General features: G+C 45.8%; 4 protein-coding genes across 4 annotated transcripts; 2 read left to right on the forward strand and 2 right to left on the reverse strand.

Moving 5' to 3' along the window:
• The first annotated feature begins 141 nt into the window (after positions 1-141).
• On the forward strand, positions 142-2,501 carry LOC6734456 (dnaJ homolog subfamily C member 11). Its single transcript, XM_002081439.4, has 6 exons — positions 142-442; positions 508-1,084; positions 1,142-1,439; positions 1,493-1,609; positions 1,667-2,090; positions 2,153-2,501. The coding sequence occupies exons 1-6, from the start codon at positions 368-370 to the stop codon at positions 2,288-2,290; spliced, it is 1,629 nt and encodes a 542-aa protein (XP_002081475.2). The 5' UTR covers positions 142-367; the 3' UTR covers positions 2,291-2,501.
• Positions 2,502-2,702: 201 nt separating this feature from the next.
• LOC6734457 (beta-1,4-N-acetylgalactosaminyltransferase bre-4) lies at positions 2,703-4,855 on the forward strand. Its single transcript, XM_016168077.3, has 5 exons — positions 2,703-2,993; positions 3,062-3,363; positions 3,421-3,844; positions 3,902-4,120; positions 4,189-4,855. The coding sequence occupies exons 1-5, from the start codon at positions 2,869-2,871 to the stop codon at positions 4,328-4,330; spliced, it is 1,212 nt and encodes a 403-aa protein (XP_016027579.1). The 5' UTR covers positions 2,703-2,868; the 3' UTR covers positions 4,331-4,855.
• A 196-nt stretch (positions 4,856-5,051) lies between these two features.
• LOC6734458 lies at positions 5,052-11,688 on the reverse strand. Its single transcript, XM_016182016.3, has 7 exons — positions 11,422-11,688; positions 7,843-7,929; positions 7,585-7,784; positions 7,311-7,516; positions 6,196-7,250; positions 5,668-5,859; positions 5,052-5,608 (listed from the first exon to the last, which is right to left on the reverse strand). The coding sequence occupies exons 2-7, from the start codon at positions 7,909-7,911 to the stop codon at positions 5,474-5,476; spliced, it is 1,857 nt and encodes a 618-aa protein (XP_016027580.1). The 5' UTR covers positions 7,912-7,929; positions 11,422-11,688; the 3' UTR covers positions 5,052-5,473.
• An 821-nt stretch (positions 11,689-12,509) lies between these two features.
• Positions 12,510-14,431, reverse strand: LOC6734459 (inactive selenide, water dikinase-like protein). The gene is made up of 2 exons (XM_016182015.3): positions 14,280-14,431; positions 12,510-13,913 (listed from the first exon to the last, which is right to left on the reverse strand). Exon 2 carries the CDS (start codon positions 13,900-13,902, stop codon positions 12,706-12,708), a length of 1,197 nt encoding a protein of 398 aa, XP_016027581.1. The 5' UTR covers positions 13,903-13,913; positions 14,280-14,431; the 3' UTR covers positions 12,510-12,705.
• Between the last annotated feature and the right edge of the window lie 3 nt (positions 14,432-14,434).

Here is a 14,434-nt window from a genome sequence, read left to right on the forward strand (position 1 = left end):
TACCCACACAAGTGGAATCTAAATAATTAGCAGTTCGAACACATTTAACGGTTGTGATTTTCGATTTACCAACACATCTTTTACCACAGGTGTCACCTCTAGCATACGATAGATAGTGACCCCATCGTAAGTTCGCCGTTTGTAGCGAGACCGTACAGCCGCAGTATGACCGTATCCCAAAACAAAACCCAGTTGGAGCAAACCATCGTCAACTATCGGAATATTTAACACATGTATAGTCATTGCGTAAAAGTAGCCAAAAATTTCGAAATCCAAAATTAACATAGAACGCCGGTGAGGTCCGTGCGCTGACTCGTCCCCGCCCCTTTTTGAAGCCGAGAAGGAACCACGGGACTAGATCACCGACATGGCATCGGATCACGATGAGTCCGACGCAGAGCTGGACGAGAACTACTATACGTTTCTGAATTTGCCTCGCAATGTACGTGCAGCGTCACCGGCCGGTACATTCTACTACCGATCTAATCCTCTTGACTCGATTCACAGGCCACCGCGGAGCAGATCAATACGGCGTACCGGAAACAGAGCCGCATGTTCCACCCGGACAAGCACCTGGATCCGGATAGTAAGAAAATGGCCGAGATCATGTTCAACCGCACGAAGCGTGCCTACGAGGTGCTCTCGGATCCCCAACAGCGGGCCATCTACGACTCGGTGGGCGGGAAGGGACTACGCACCGAAGGCTGGGAGATTCTGCACCGAACAAAGACTCCGGATGAGATTCGGGAGGAGTACGAGCGGCTGGCGCAGGCGGCCGCAGAAAGACGTCTGCAGCAGCGGACCAATCCTCGTGGTAACATCACCATCAACGTGAATGCCACGGAGATCTTCGCACCGTACGACGACTCCGAAATGCCGCGCGTAGAGATCGGCTCCATGAGCATTGCCCAGTCCATCGAGGCTCCGATCACGCGGAAAGATATGATTATCATGAGCGGCAACCTGTACTCATCCAATGGCAATGGTAGCGGTGGCTTCGTGATCGCTGGCCGACGGCTGCTCAACAAGGGCTGGATAGAGCTATGTGCCGGAGCGGGCAACGGATTCCTTCTGGGTTTTAAGGGTAAGTGTTTGCCCCAATACCTGATATCTACGATTTGCATACAAATTTCTTGTTTAGGAGGCCGCACTCTTAGCCAAAAGCTGACGTTGAATGGAGGCACCAACCTGAACTTTCGTGACCAAGGTGTCATACCCGCCCTGTTCTCCACGCTGGCCGTGCAGCTGGACAAGCACACGATGGGTAGTCTAACACTAAACGCTGGTCCGCAGTCCTCCATGTCCACACAGATCGATCACTCCAAGGAGACTTACTCGCTGAGTTCGTCGCTAGTGATTGGAACGCCACATATTTACTTCGGTCTCTCCTACACCCGCAAGATGATGGAGAATGAGCTCAAGCTTAAACTGGCGGCAAAGTAGGTGGATTGCATATTTTTCAAATCCAATTTATTAATTTACTTCGTTGCAGAGTTGGCACCTTTGGCTTCATGGGAGAGTATGGAGTGGAGAAGAAGGTTTCCAAGTACAGTTCTGTGACGGCCACGGTATCGATTGGCGTGCCTTCTGGAGTCATACTTAAATTTAAGTGAGTGAATTTGTACAGCTGAAAAGCTCCGAAATTTACCGTCATCATTCTCCACAGAATACTTCGTTCAAATCAATCGTATGTGTTCCCCATCCATCTAAGCGATGAGATCGTACCAGCTGCAGTTTTCTACGCCTCGGTGACTCCAGTCATTGCGTGGTTCTTCATCAAAAGGACTGTGATGGACCCCATGGAGGCGGAGCGAAAGAACATCGAGGTGGAGCGGACGAAGCGTCAGAATGAGCAGAGACTGTCCGCCAAGAGGCAAGAGGCGAGTGCCGCCGTTCACCTAATGCAGGCTACGTACAATAGGATCATGACGGAGGAGCTGGCGAGGAATGGGCTGATTGTCACACGAGCCGTCTACGGCTGTACCTTGGAGGGCGGCAGACAGTTCAAGCCAGATCAATCGCTCGACGTCACCGTAGCCATTCAATGCATGGTCAAGAATGGGACCCTGCAGCTGCATGATTCACCAAAGGTGAGACATCTTCACTGATTGTGTTTTGTGTTGATATAAAACCTTTCATTACGTCTTTGCAGAGCGACCTGCCCGGCTTCTATGATCCGGGCATCGGCGAAGACAAGATTCTGCGGATAGAGTACACCTGTAAAAACCAGTCCGAAGTGATTCACATCAAGGACAACGAGGCGCTTCGACTGCCGCCGCTGTCAGGATAGCGGGGCCTTACTGCTCTGCACGGCAATTAGTTTAAATCTTCAGTTGTGTTTGTAACTTGTTTATATTCTTGATAGAAAAGACCCATTCCCAGGACTTGGGGGCAAATGTCAGTTCGTTTATTTCCCCAGTTTACAATACCACTCTGTAAATCGCTATTTTTGGGATACTTGCGGGATCCAAACAGCGCAATAAATCACAAAACCAATAGAACTTCGGACTTTAGAATATAAAATTCATTTACTATATATTATGTACTCATTGTTTTGTAGATAAAACATTTAGCTTTCAATTTTAAAATGCATTTAATATTTCTAGCAATTATAGATCTTATAAATATGCTTGTGGAGTGTTTTTTTTTTTTTAATTTGGCGCCTGCAACTATCGGCAGTCGGCGGTTTATGCAGTAATTGCGCAACTCTGGCAACCCTGGTCGAGGGGGACTCTCAGCTGACTTTTCTGATTGAGCCCTGGAGTTGCGAGTTTTAACGTTTTTGTTCGATTGTCGAACGTTTTGCGCTTGAAAATGCCAGTTCGCAGCGCCTGGGCGTCGAGCAAGGTATGATGCAATCCTCGGACCATGTACCTCTTCACCAAGGCGAATCTCATACGCTTCCTAGCCGGCGCGATATGCTTGTTGCTGGTGCTTAACTTTGTGGGCTTCCGCACCGATGGAGGCAGCGGCACGTCCCTCAGCAAGCTCAGGTAACTAAATCCATCCTATTGCCTGGGCAGAGGTTATCTTATCAATTATTTTTGTGAACGGATGTTAGCATTCGGCGCGTGCACAAGTATGCTCATATCTATGGGAACGCTAGCAGCGATGGAGCCGTAGGCGGAGAAGCATCCAGGCTGCCCGCTTCCCCGCTCGCCTTATCCAAAGACAGAGAGCGGGACCAGGAGCTCAATGGCGGACCCAACTCTACCATAAGAACTGTGATTGCCACGGCAAACTTTACTTCCATTCCACAAGACTTAACGCGCGTCCTGCTGGGCACAAAGAAATTTTTGCCCCCGCGACAGAAATCCACATCCGCCCTCCTTACCAACTGCACTGATCCCGATCCCCGTGATGGTAAGCTCGTTTTTCCCCTTTCTTTAGCACGATTTAAAATACGTCTATTATGTATAGGTGGACCCATCACGCCCAACACGACACTGGAGTCACTGGACGTTATTGAGGCAGAGCTTGGACCTCTACTGCGCCCTGGTGGCGCCTTCGAGCCTGAAAACTGCAATGCACAGCATCACGTGGCCATTGTGGTGCCCTTCCGCGATCGATACGCCCATCTATTAGTTTTCCTGCGCAACATCCACCCATTTCTGATGAAGCAGCGCATCGCCTATCGCATTTTCATTGTAGAGCAGACCAACGGGAAGCCCTTCAATCGGGCTGCCATGATGAACATTGGTTATTTGGAGGCCTTAAAGCTGTACCAGTGGGATTGTTTTATATTCCACGATGTCGATCTTCTGCCTTTGGACGACCGCAATCTTTACAACTGTCCACGTCAGCCGCGGCACATGTCAGTGGCTATAGACACGCTGAACTTCAGGCAAGTACAGCAAAGAGATAACAAGAATCAATGGTAAATTGATTCACTCCTTTATAGGTTGCCTTATCGATCAATATTTGGAGGTGTTTCCGCAATGACGCGTGAGCACTTTCAGGCCGTAAATGGGTTCTCAAACTCGTTCTTTGGCTGGGGCGGCGAGGATGACGACATGTCCAACAGGTTGAAGCACGCCAACCTATTCATATCAAGGTATCCGGTCAACATAGCCCGCTACAAGATGCTGAAGCATCAGAAGGAAAAGGCCAATCCTAAGCGGTCAGTAGACCATAATATAAACCATTTTTTAGACTAAGAAAAATGTAATTTTTTCCCTTTTTTTACAGCTATGAAAACTTACAGAACGGCATGAGCAAAATAGAACAAGATGGAATCAACTCGATAAAGTATTCTATCTACAGCATCAAACAATTTCCAACTTTCACTTGGTACTTAGCAGAGCTAAAGAACTCCGAGCGCAAAAGTTAGCCTGCATAAAAGACAGCGTTACAATACGTGACCTTTCCAACTCTCAAATATGCGTATGTACAAAGGACAACATTACTTTCACGAACGGTAGTCTCTTTTAATAGAATGACAGATCATGGCGGCATGGTTAGAATATTAGGCACATATTGTGTATATGGTAGTAAGTCCAGTAACTATACTCATATTACGATGTAGTATACTTTTAATCCATCATTTAGCTTCAATTCGTAATCCAAGAACAACAATAAGAACTCGTCTCTGTAGCAATAATCCTCCCGTTTCACTACTCAAAGTGCTCAATGATACTTATCTATATAATATACCTCTGTTGATTTTTGTATTGTTTTATGTTGTTTTTAGTTTTTTGTTATTTGACTATAGTGTTTTTTATTAACTTCTCAAAAGACAGCTACACCTATTCCTACAAGGTGAAATGTAGATATTACTTTTGTGATATGCAAATTGTTATTCGATCAGAACGATTTATACCAAAATAAACTTATAAAAACTTTTACTATACCAAAACCCCACGCTAATCGATCCATTCATTCAAACAGTTCATCGCTTCGTTTGTTAGATCTCGTTTTTTACGTTACTACGTGTATTAGATATAGTATTTATGGCTCTGTAACGACTGAGTTACCTTTTAAGTCGCTGTTACGATTATGGTTTATGATTAGTGGGTATTCGGGGGCGCTGGCGAAACGAATAATAGGGGGAATTGGATTCCACGGCTCATTTATTAGTGTTTGGTATGCGGTATGCAAATTTAAGTTAAAACAATTGGCATCGAGTAAACTTTTTGGGCATCCCACTGGCGAATTTAAATGCTTGAGCAACAATTTTGAGCAAACTAGTTTGGGTTGAACTACTAAATCCAAAATAAAATGGTATAACAACCGGCTCATCCGTAGATGACGCTTCACAAATTATATACATAGACAATAACGTATAGATATATAGACATAAAATTTGGCAAACAAATTACGCGTACAACCAATTGACAAGCAGCAAGCCCGATAGAAGTTAGACGACCTAGTAGAGAGCAATCAAAAACACGGGGCAGGATTTAGCGTTAGAACTATTAACGGCAAATATTAGAAACCTATGTACAAGATACGGTCTTCCGGCGATGTCTGCCCACTACATGATGGTGCAGGGCATGGCACAGCAGAGGGGCAGGCAGACGGGCACAACGGCGCCACCGGACTTGGTTTTCGTCTTTGACTTCGAACCGGACTCGTACTCGTACATTCCGGAACCCTTGGCCCAGCGACCCTGTGGATGTGGGATTATCAGTTGCGGATATTCCAGCTTGGTAAGTATCCAATACTCACGCCTGAGGCAGAACCAGCATGCATCTCCTCGCGCTTCATGACGATGGTGTCGTGTCCGGGTGGATAGTACACCTCTTTTCCCGCCTTGTTCACCGATGGCACATGCTGTTGGTTGGGCGAGGCAACCGCCGTCTCGATTTCACGCTTGCGCACTGGTGTCTCAATGTCCACGCGATCCACATGGTCGGTGGTCTAAGATATAGAGAAGATACGGAGTCAAATCAAAGATCATAAAAAGTCACTGCCAAGCATATGTAATTATGATACTATTAAAATGATAAATATCTTATCTTTTTCCATGTGTGGCATTTAAAGGTGCTAACTGAGGTATTATGAGTTCATACGATAGTAATCTCTAACTACCAGTTTTTAGGCAGTGCGATAACGACTTTCGTTCTTATCGGTTTCTTCAAGTTATTAGTGGCTTAATTACTGACTTGCAAACAAGAAGCTATCACTGATTATTGTTTAAACAAACAGATATTGGAAAGTAACTTCAGTAGCAGTAATAATACTTCAATTACTTACAGTTCCGAATGACTGCATCAGATCGTCCACTCGCTGGGGAGGATTGTTATTCACTGGATATTCGACGCCATCCACGGGGAATGGAGATGGCGAGCCGTAGTCCGGACCACGTCGGTTGTTTGTGTTGGTGGTCGAGGAGTATTTGTAGCTGTAAGTGGTCGAATTCGGGGGATAACCATTTCCATTTTGTGGCTGCTGTGGATACGCGTTGTTGGGCGGCAGCTGCTTCAGCGGAGCGGACTGAGGTAGACCCGGCTCGTAGGGTCCACCGTTCGGCGGTCCGTGGATGCTGTTGACCGTGTTCGAGGTCTCCGTCTCCTTGTAGTAGTAGCGATTCACTCCCGGCTGCAGTGGCGGACTGTGTGGTCCTCCGTAGTTGGGACTGTGAGCCGGACTGCGCGGCGGATAGCGCTGCTGGGGTGGCAGCTCATTGACTGTGTTGACATGATCCGTCTTGTGGATGTTGTAGATGACCGTACGATTGCCCGGTGGAGTTCCCGCCGGACCCGATCCCAAAGGCAGTTGACGGGGCTGTGGGCTCACGCCGCGAGTGGTGGTCTCCTTGTGCTCCCTGATCTCGTACGACTGGTTGCTAACCACTGGACGATCGCTGTTCCTGTTCAACGTGGAGTAGCTCTCCGTGTTGTAAACCACCGTCTGTGGCACATGGCTGGGCTGTGGATGCGGAACGGGCGACAGCTGCGAGAAGTTCTGACTGGAGTTGTGGCTCTCGTGGTGCTTGTAGCTGCTGCTCAGCGTATTCGAGTTGTTCAGCGTGTGGGTGCGGTTAATGGTGCTGTTGTTGCTGCCGGGACCAGTGGCCGGGATCTCGTAGGTGTAGGTCCTCACCGTGGTGGTCACCTTGGTGCCTGGGGCAGGCAGGATGCCATCGCCCAGAGCGATGTCCTGCAGCTCCTTGTCGATGGTGGTGCCGCTGGTCAACGTCTGATGTGTGCTGCTCGTTGCAGGCAGCAGCTCCACATTGTTGTTAATGGTGCGGTTGCTCTCGTAGATCTTCGACTTGCTCTCGTAGTGTCCACCACTGGGGGAGTGGGCTGGAATCGTTTAAAATGTAAGTTTAAGTGTTGCTACTGGAGATGCTCTTCAACTCTTACCCAGAGTATAGGGCTTGTCCTTGGTCTGGAACTCATCCCTCTTCAAGCTGGAGTACTTGGCCGTGGACTGCAGGGTGCTGTAGTCGGTGGGACTGAAGGTCTCCACATCATCAATAAATGGCTGCTGGCCACCGGTGCCCGAGTGCTTGCTGGTCTTCACCACTCGCGTAGTCCTCGTTACGGTGCCCGAAGGATCAGTGCGTTCACTGCAACAAAACATCAGAACATTAATCCTTGGAAAGTTACTACAATTTGTGTTCGTGCTCAAACTCACAGTGTCCTATAAGTGGTTCCATTGCTGGGCAGCAGATCGCGTTCCCTGTTGGTTATCTGGCGTTCCTGCTTCAGATCCTCCAGCAAGGCATCCAACTGATCTATGTTCTGGTCGGGGGATTTGCCCTGATACGAGACATTGTTGTCGCCAGAACTCGAGTATTGATAGGATGACTTCTTATAGGCGTAGTTCTTGTCGTTCTAAGGAATGACGTATGAGTGATTTACTATCCGATGTGGTCAATAAATCAAGGCTTACCCTGCCCCATTTCGAGGGCTTGTCCCGCAACGAGGATGAGTAATTTTCCGAACTGCTCGAGTACTGCATTTCCAATTAGTTTTTTAGCTGAAACGGAAACCAGTATCATTCATAAATTATTCAAATTCTACGTGTGAGTAAGTCAAACGACTCGTGGGTGTCTGCGAGACACGTAATCACGGATTCCGACCCCGAATAGCAGGTTGATTTCGCGTCAAGGCGGTTCGCCAGAATCCCAAGCATTTTTTCCCACCCACGCCAATGTCCATGTTCGAACATGGCCGCATTCGCCACTCTGAAGTGAGAACTTTTTGGCGCATTAATGGAAGCTTAAGTCATCTGAAGTGGGCATCACTTGAGCACACAAAGCATGGAATATCAATCCACAATGGATGCGATGAACAGACGGAGCCTGTCATGCGAAGATGAAATGCTCTAGAAAGCGGTGGAGATGGTTCTTAGTGGCCAGTCCTTACAGAACTTAAGTCTACTTGGTAAAGATGGGCTGTCCATCATCCATAAGCTTCCAACTTGAAAAATATTCAAACTATAGTCTTGATTTGAGAATTCTGTGGTTATAACCTATATTACGATATACATATCAGATTAGTTTTATCAATGAGATTATGCAGATTATATAGATAAGTTATGATAATATGGTTATCTGACAAAGGAAAACTTGTATTATCATGGCAATGTATTTTTTCATCTTTATAAACTATATTATTAGATAGATGCAATTTTCTCCATTTTATGGCAATAAATTTCCATGTTGATATCTACAATAATCGATACAAATTTATTTGTCAGTTCACAAGCTTTTAATTTGAACAATAAATTCACACAACCTTGAAGTTTCAAGGCAAAGTATTAATAATAAATGTGTTATATTTTAATAGCATATACCCATTTTGAGGACCTTAAAATAATAATACCCTTTGGCAGAGAAACCAAAAGTGCTGGCATTGATTTTCAGAACTGACACACAGGCAAAAAACAAAAAACCAAAAAAACAGACAAAAGACAGCGGCACAAAGTCGAAATTTCAATGTCAAACTGGTTTTCACTTTCGGCGGCGTGTCCTTAAACTCCTTTTTTGTCTGGCCCGGAATATATGCAAACATATGTATGTGTATATAAATACATGTATGAATGCAGTTTTTTCTCGATTTTCAGAGATAACCTTGGGGTGAGAGATAGTCGGAGATGATGCAAAAATCCGAGAAGGATGACCGACTACCGACTACCAACGATGATGTCATAAGACGACGCTTTGTGACAGCAACTGCATTAAACGTCAACGCAAATTGGAGCTTAAGTAATCAAATCAAGGCGAGCTAAATAAATCACCTTTGAATGGAAAAATGGATGGAGGGGTGAAGGGGTAGAGGAGGGTGGATGGGGATGGGGGATGCCACATGCCATATGGTCAACGGAATACAGCTAATAAAGAAATAAAGCCACATAAAACACGAATAATAATGCCTCACGTCAGACAAATACACGCATAAAATAGCCCAATAGAATATTAGATAAAAGGCCAAATCTAATTGATGCCGCCGCCACCTCCAACGAAACCTCCCCCCCCCCCCCCCACACTTCCCCGCTCGGAGCTCGGTTCGTCCGATCTCAGCACGTTTTTAGCAGTTCTCTGGGCCTCCGATTGGCGACAAAAACAAACACAAATGACCGGAGAGCGGAGCGCATGGTATGTTTTTGCATATGTACACCAGGCAGCTCAGAAATGATCTCATATACGGGGACTTTGGAGCTCTGGGGAGCAGAAACATGTTGCTGTCTGTCTGGCGATCGGAATTAACCCGTTGAGGCACTAACGTGCCATTTTAACACTTTGAGCACGAGAACTGAATGCTCGGTTAGTTTTGCAGTTTTATGAATGAAAAACTTGGCATTTATGAGTTTTGCATGTTTTTTTTTTTGCAAATAGGGGATTATATGTGATAAAGATAAAGCCCACTTTACTACTTTCCAGTTAAGGCCAACTTAATATTAGCCTACTATCTTTATAAGGCTCGAGAAAGTTTGCCAGCGATGAGAAACCATACAACTTAATTGTATTTCTAAAAAGGAACAAACTAATCAACTACATTTTTCGAAAAATGTATTCTGATATTTCCATTTTATTAAGACAAAACATTATTACTTAAAGTTCAAGGACCAATGCCTAAAGTACACAAGATCTACAAATAACTTTACGTATCTCACGCAAATTCTTCTCAAACGTAAACATTTATCTTAAAAGGTGGGATGTTTGTTATGAATCACATATTGAAATATGGAAAAATAGCAATTTTGAAAAATCGTGGGAGTTTCAACAGAAAATTCTGAGAACTTTATGGCATTATGTTGATTGAATACGTTACAAATAAGTGGTTTTGGAGATTATAAATCTAAATTAAAATGGTTAATAAATTGTTTGGTATATCGATTTAATCATCAGTTCAAAATAGATATTCAAAGGAAAAAATGTTGAAAACAAACGATTTTCCAACAGAAATTGGCTTTGGGTTAAGCCAATCAAGTGGGCGTGGCTGCGCAAAGGGGAAGCGAGAGTGCTGATCACAGATCACCAAATGCCATATAGCATACGTAGGCAATGGCAAACAAACTCGTAAAATAAACAAATATCGGGCCAACAACGAGTTTGAAATGGCCAAAATAAAAAGCGAAGGTGTTGTCGTCGTCGCTGGCGTTCTGTTGTTGAAATTTCCGAAAATCAAATATCGAAACGTAGGCGAAATCTAACGTCTATATATGCGCCAGGCATGTATCACTATCTATATGTAGATAAGTTTATGTTCGTTCTACCAGCGGTGCGAGTGTGTGTGTTGCGTATCTGTGTGTCGAGTTGCCAATTTGTGGCACCCACACAAGGCGAACATCGAAAACAATCCACGAGTTCAAGTCAGGCGGACATAAACAAGCTGTAGACGCCGTTTGAACTTGGCTAAATTAAACGAAAGTTTAGTGAGCGTACGATTCGGATACAGATGCAAAGATACACAGATACATTTACTGGGCGAATTTCCGAGCGAAGTCTTTTCGACTTTTCGACTTTTGCCGAGCCATTTTATTTCGTATTTCTTTTTTTTTTTCTCATTTTCGTCGGTTGGTATATGAAAACAAATAATTCTATTTTTAGTTCACTGCCACTGTTCTTTCAATTTGAATACTGCGCCGTTCCGTCGGGAAATAAATCGAGTGTACGTACGAGTGCCCACCGTACATGAATCATCTGGCCAAGAAGAGATACACAAGCAATAGCGATCCGCCAGATACATCGCTACATGGCCGAGGAGGATGCGTTTTCGAATTTCACTTCAAAAAGCGAGTACTTCCACGTTCATGTAAGGCAGCGACTACAGCCACTGCCACTGCGACCACGACCACGACCACGACACGTAGGGAAAACTAGTTTCTAACTGCGGTTTTCGAGCTCGTCTTCCAAACACCGAACAGCAAAGAGCCCCAACAGCCCACACACTATCTACATATGTATCTTTCTATCTATCGCCGTTTGTATGTGGCTCCTTATGTACAAATACTTGCAGCACTCACTGTGCACTTTTCCAAAACTCCAAAAACGCAACGTACGTCCAAGTACAGTTCAATTGGGGAGGGAAAATCTCTTCGTTGTGCGGGAAATTCGTTGGTCAGTGTATTAGTGTTCGATCGCTCCCAGCACAAAAGTGTAACGGTGCGCGCAGTGTAAGTTTCTCGTTGTGTTCACGATTCGGATGCGGATCTTAACGCGTCGCTAGCTCGGGCGGTACTGAGGCCCACGATCCGCACTTGCCACCAGCGATCCCGATCCCCACCAGTGCGATCCGATCCCATCCGATGGCAACTTGCCGGAGACCTGTTCGCCCGAGAGCATCTCTCGCTCGGTTTTGGTTTTCAGAGCTTGCAAAGCTTTTCGCTCTCCGCAACTAATGCCGATTGATCAAACAATAGAGGTTAGGAGGTTAGGGTATCTGATAACCTATGCTAAATGCTCTTCAATAGGTCTACGTCCTTTAAATGTCCATGTTTTCGAAATTCACTCACAAACCTATCATATCCAATTCATTTTTAAATCAACTTCAGTATAGAAATATCAGTTCAAAATGGGCGTATTTTTAATTAAAATATTCTTCTTTTGAATTATTTGTAAGTACTGCCAACACACGTATCTATCTAAATGATAAACATGACATTCACTTCTTTTTGCTAGCTTGATACCTTACAATTACTTTCCTGATAACCCGCTCCTAAGTTTGAACTGTGAAACAAAGCTTAACGATTAAAATTCACTTAAACCTCCAACAATTTGACTTTCAAAACGCGTGCTGATTTCATTAGCATGCGACTGTAAACCAAAATCAGCAAACAAATTTAAAATTTACACCAGCTTAGTTTTTAGCTTCAAAGCGCAGGTGCACTAACTAAACAAAAACAAATACGTTTTTTTTACAGGGTAAACCTTTCTATAACTTATTTAGTAGGTCAAATAATTCGATTAAATTCTCAACACACAACTGTTCAAAATGTATGCTATTCAAAAGATGCTCCACTTTTTGCCAAACTGTGAGCTGCAATTTAATAACAAAGTTTACTGAAAAAAGCTCATTCAGATGCCCTGCATTCCAATTACTCGATACAAAAGATTCAAGTGTTTTCATTTTATTTACTCGTATTGCGGTAGAGACGTCCAAGATTATAATGATCAGTTAATCTGCAGTTGATAAGCTTTTTTATAAAAAACAAGGACCGATCATGCCGGTTACATCTGAATGTAGCAGCCGTTACGTTAATATTACGATACTTAAGGTAGACAATAGCGGTTGGTCAGGCAATGGAGACCTAGTCCTTGGCGGGCACCTCAATGACACGGGGCTTGTCGATGATGCGTGCGGTCTTATTGCCCTTCTCAACGATGCCGATGATCCAGGCCTGGTAGCCCTCCTGCTTCTCGATGTCCTTGCAATAGGCAGCGGCCTGCTCTCGCGGCAGGCAGATCAGTAATCCTCCCGAGGTCTCCGCCGAGTGGCCCTGCAGCAGCTGGAACATGTTGCCGCAGGCTTTGGCCACAGCAGCCATCTTGGCGATCACCGGCAGATTGTGAATAACAAAGGAGACATCCTTCTTCTGATGTGCAGCCAGGGTTTGAGCGTGGCCTAGCAGTCCGAATCCAGTGATATCAGTGGCTCCGTGGGCATTGTACTTGTGCATGAGGCGAGCGGCTACGCGGTTGAGGCGCGCCATAGAGTTCATCGCACGGTGGTAGGCCTTGCGTACATCTTCTTCGGACACCACCAGCTTGATGCGGTTCCAGCGTTCCGGCTGGTCAATCCACTGGTGGGCATTCACGGCCACCTGGGTGCCCAGGGGCTTGGTTAGCACCAGTACATCACCCACCACGGCGTTATCTGGCACAATATACTCATTTGGCTGGCAAATGGTCGAGGCAACCCCACCAATGGTGCACCACGGATTGACCACGCTCTGGCCTCCCGTCACAGTGGTGCCTGCCTCCAAAGCGGAGTCCTTAAAGCCTCGCATTATCAGCGGAATGACCACGTCACGCTCCTTCTCTGTCATCTTGGTACTGACCGCCAACAGCATCAGCATGTTATCGCAATCTGTGACTCCCATGGCATACAGATCGCTGAGTACATTGGCGCACGCAATTTTGCCCATCATGTAGGGATCATCGACAATGGGGTAGAAGAAGTCAGTGGTCTGCACCAGGCAGAGTCCGCCGTGTCGCAGCGGAATGACGGAGCAGTCCAGGCCAATACCAATCCGGGGAATGGCCACGTTCAGGAACTGCGGCTCCTGGTCCTGGGCGGAGTAGTCCTGCTGCAGGGCAGACACCAGCTTGGAAAGTACATCCTGCGGCACTTTGCAGCCGCGCCCCTTTAGATCAGCGAAGCGTGTGAGGCGGAAGGAAGCATCCAAATCGTGGGCTGTTGGATCGAATGGACGACGCAGCTCGGCGTCGCCACCGCCATGGAGCTCCAAGTGGGCCGAGTTCAGCACATCAGCGGCGTAGCTCATCTTGCTTTTAGCTGTGGATGGGGGGATGCAAAGAACAGAATGTAAGTAGTGGCTTTAACCGATTAACGCACTTTTGCCGCGCAATAAACACATAGTGGGCTACTCTATGCAGCGAGTAACTCGCGTTCTCCCCGGCCACCAATACCACAGCGCTCAGACGTGTATGTACACGGATTTTCTGCCGCGTGTGTGTAGCGCGGCCTGTGATTGGCTGCTGTCGCGTTGGCGGCTAAAACGGGCGAAGTCAGTATTTCTCCCTGTCGGCGAGGCGAGCAACGTGAACAATGCCCACTCATTTCAATTGGAAAATGCCAAAAAAGTGCGCGCTTTGCATTGGCCATTTGGTTTGTTGCGTTCGTTTGTCTCTTGGTACTTACGTTTGCTTGTGCGATTGTACAACGATAATTGTAGGGTAACGTTAGCAAATTATATTTATTTTGCGCCTGGTTTTTGCTTTTCCAACGAGCGAGATGTCACAACAGGGTTGTATTAGCGTGTGCGGCTGATTCGATATGTGGGTTGCCGATAGTCT

The sequence above is a fragment of the Drosophila simulans genome, chromosome 2R (assembly GCF_016746395.2).
Source record: "Drosophila simulans strain w501 chromosome 2R, Prin_Dsim_3.1, whole genome shotgun sequence".
NCBI lineage: Eukaryota > Metazoa > Arthropoda > Insecta > Diptera > Drosophilidae > Drosophila > Drosophila simulans.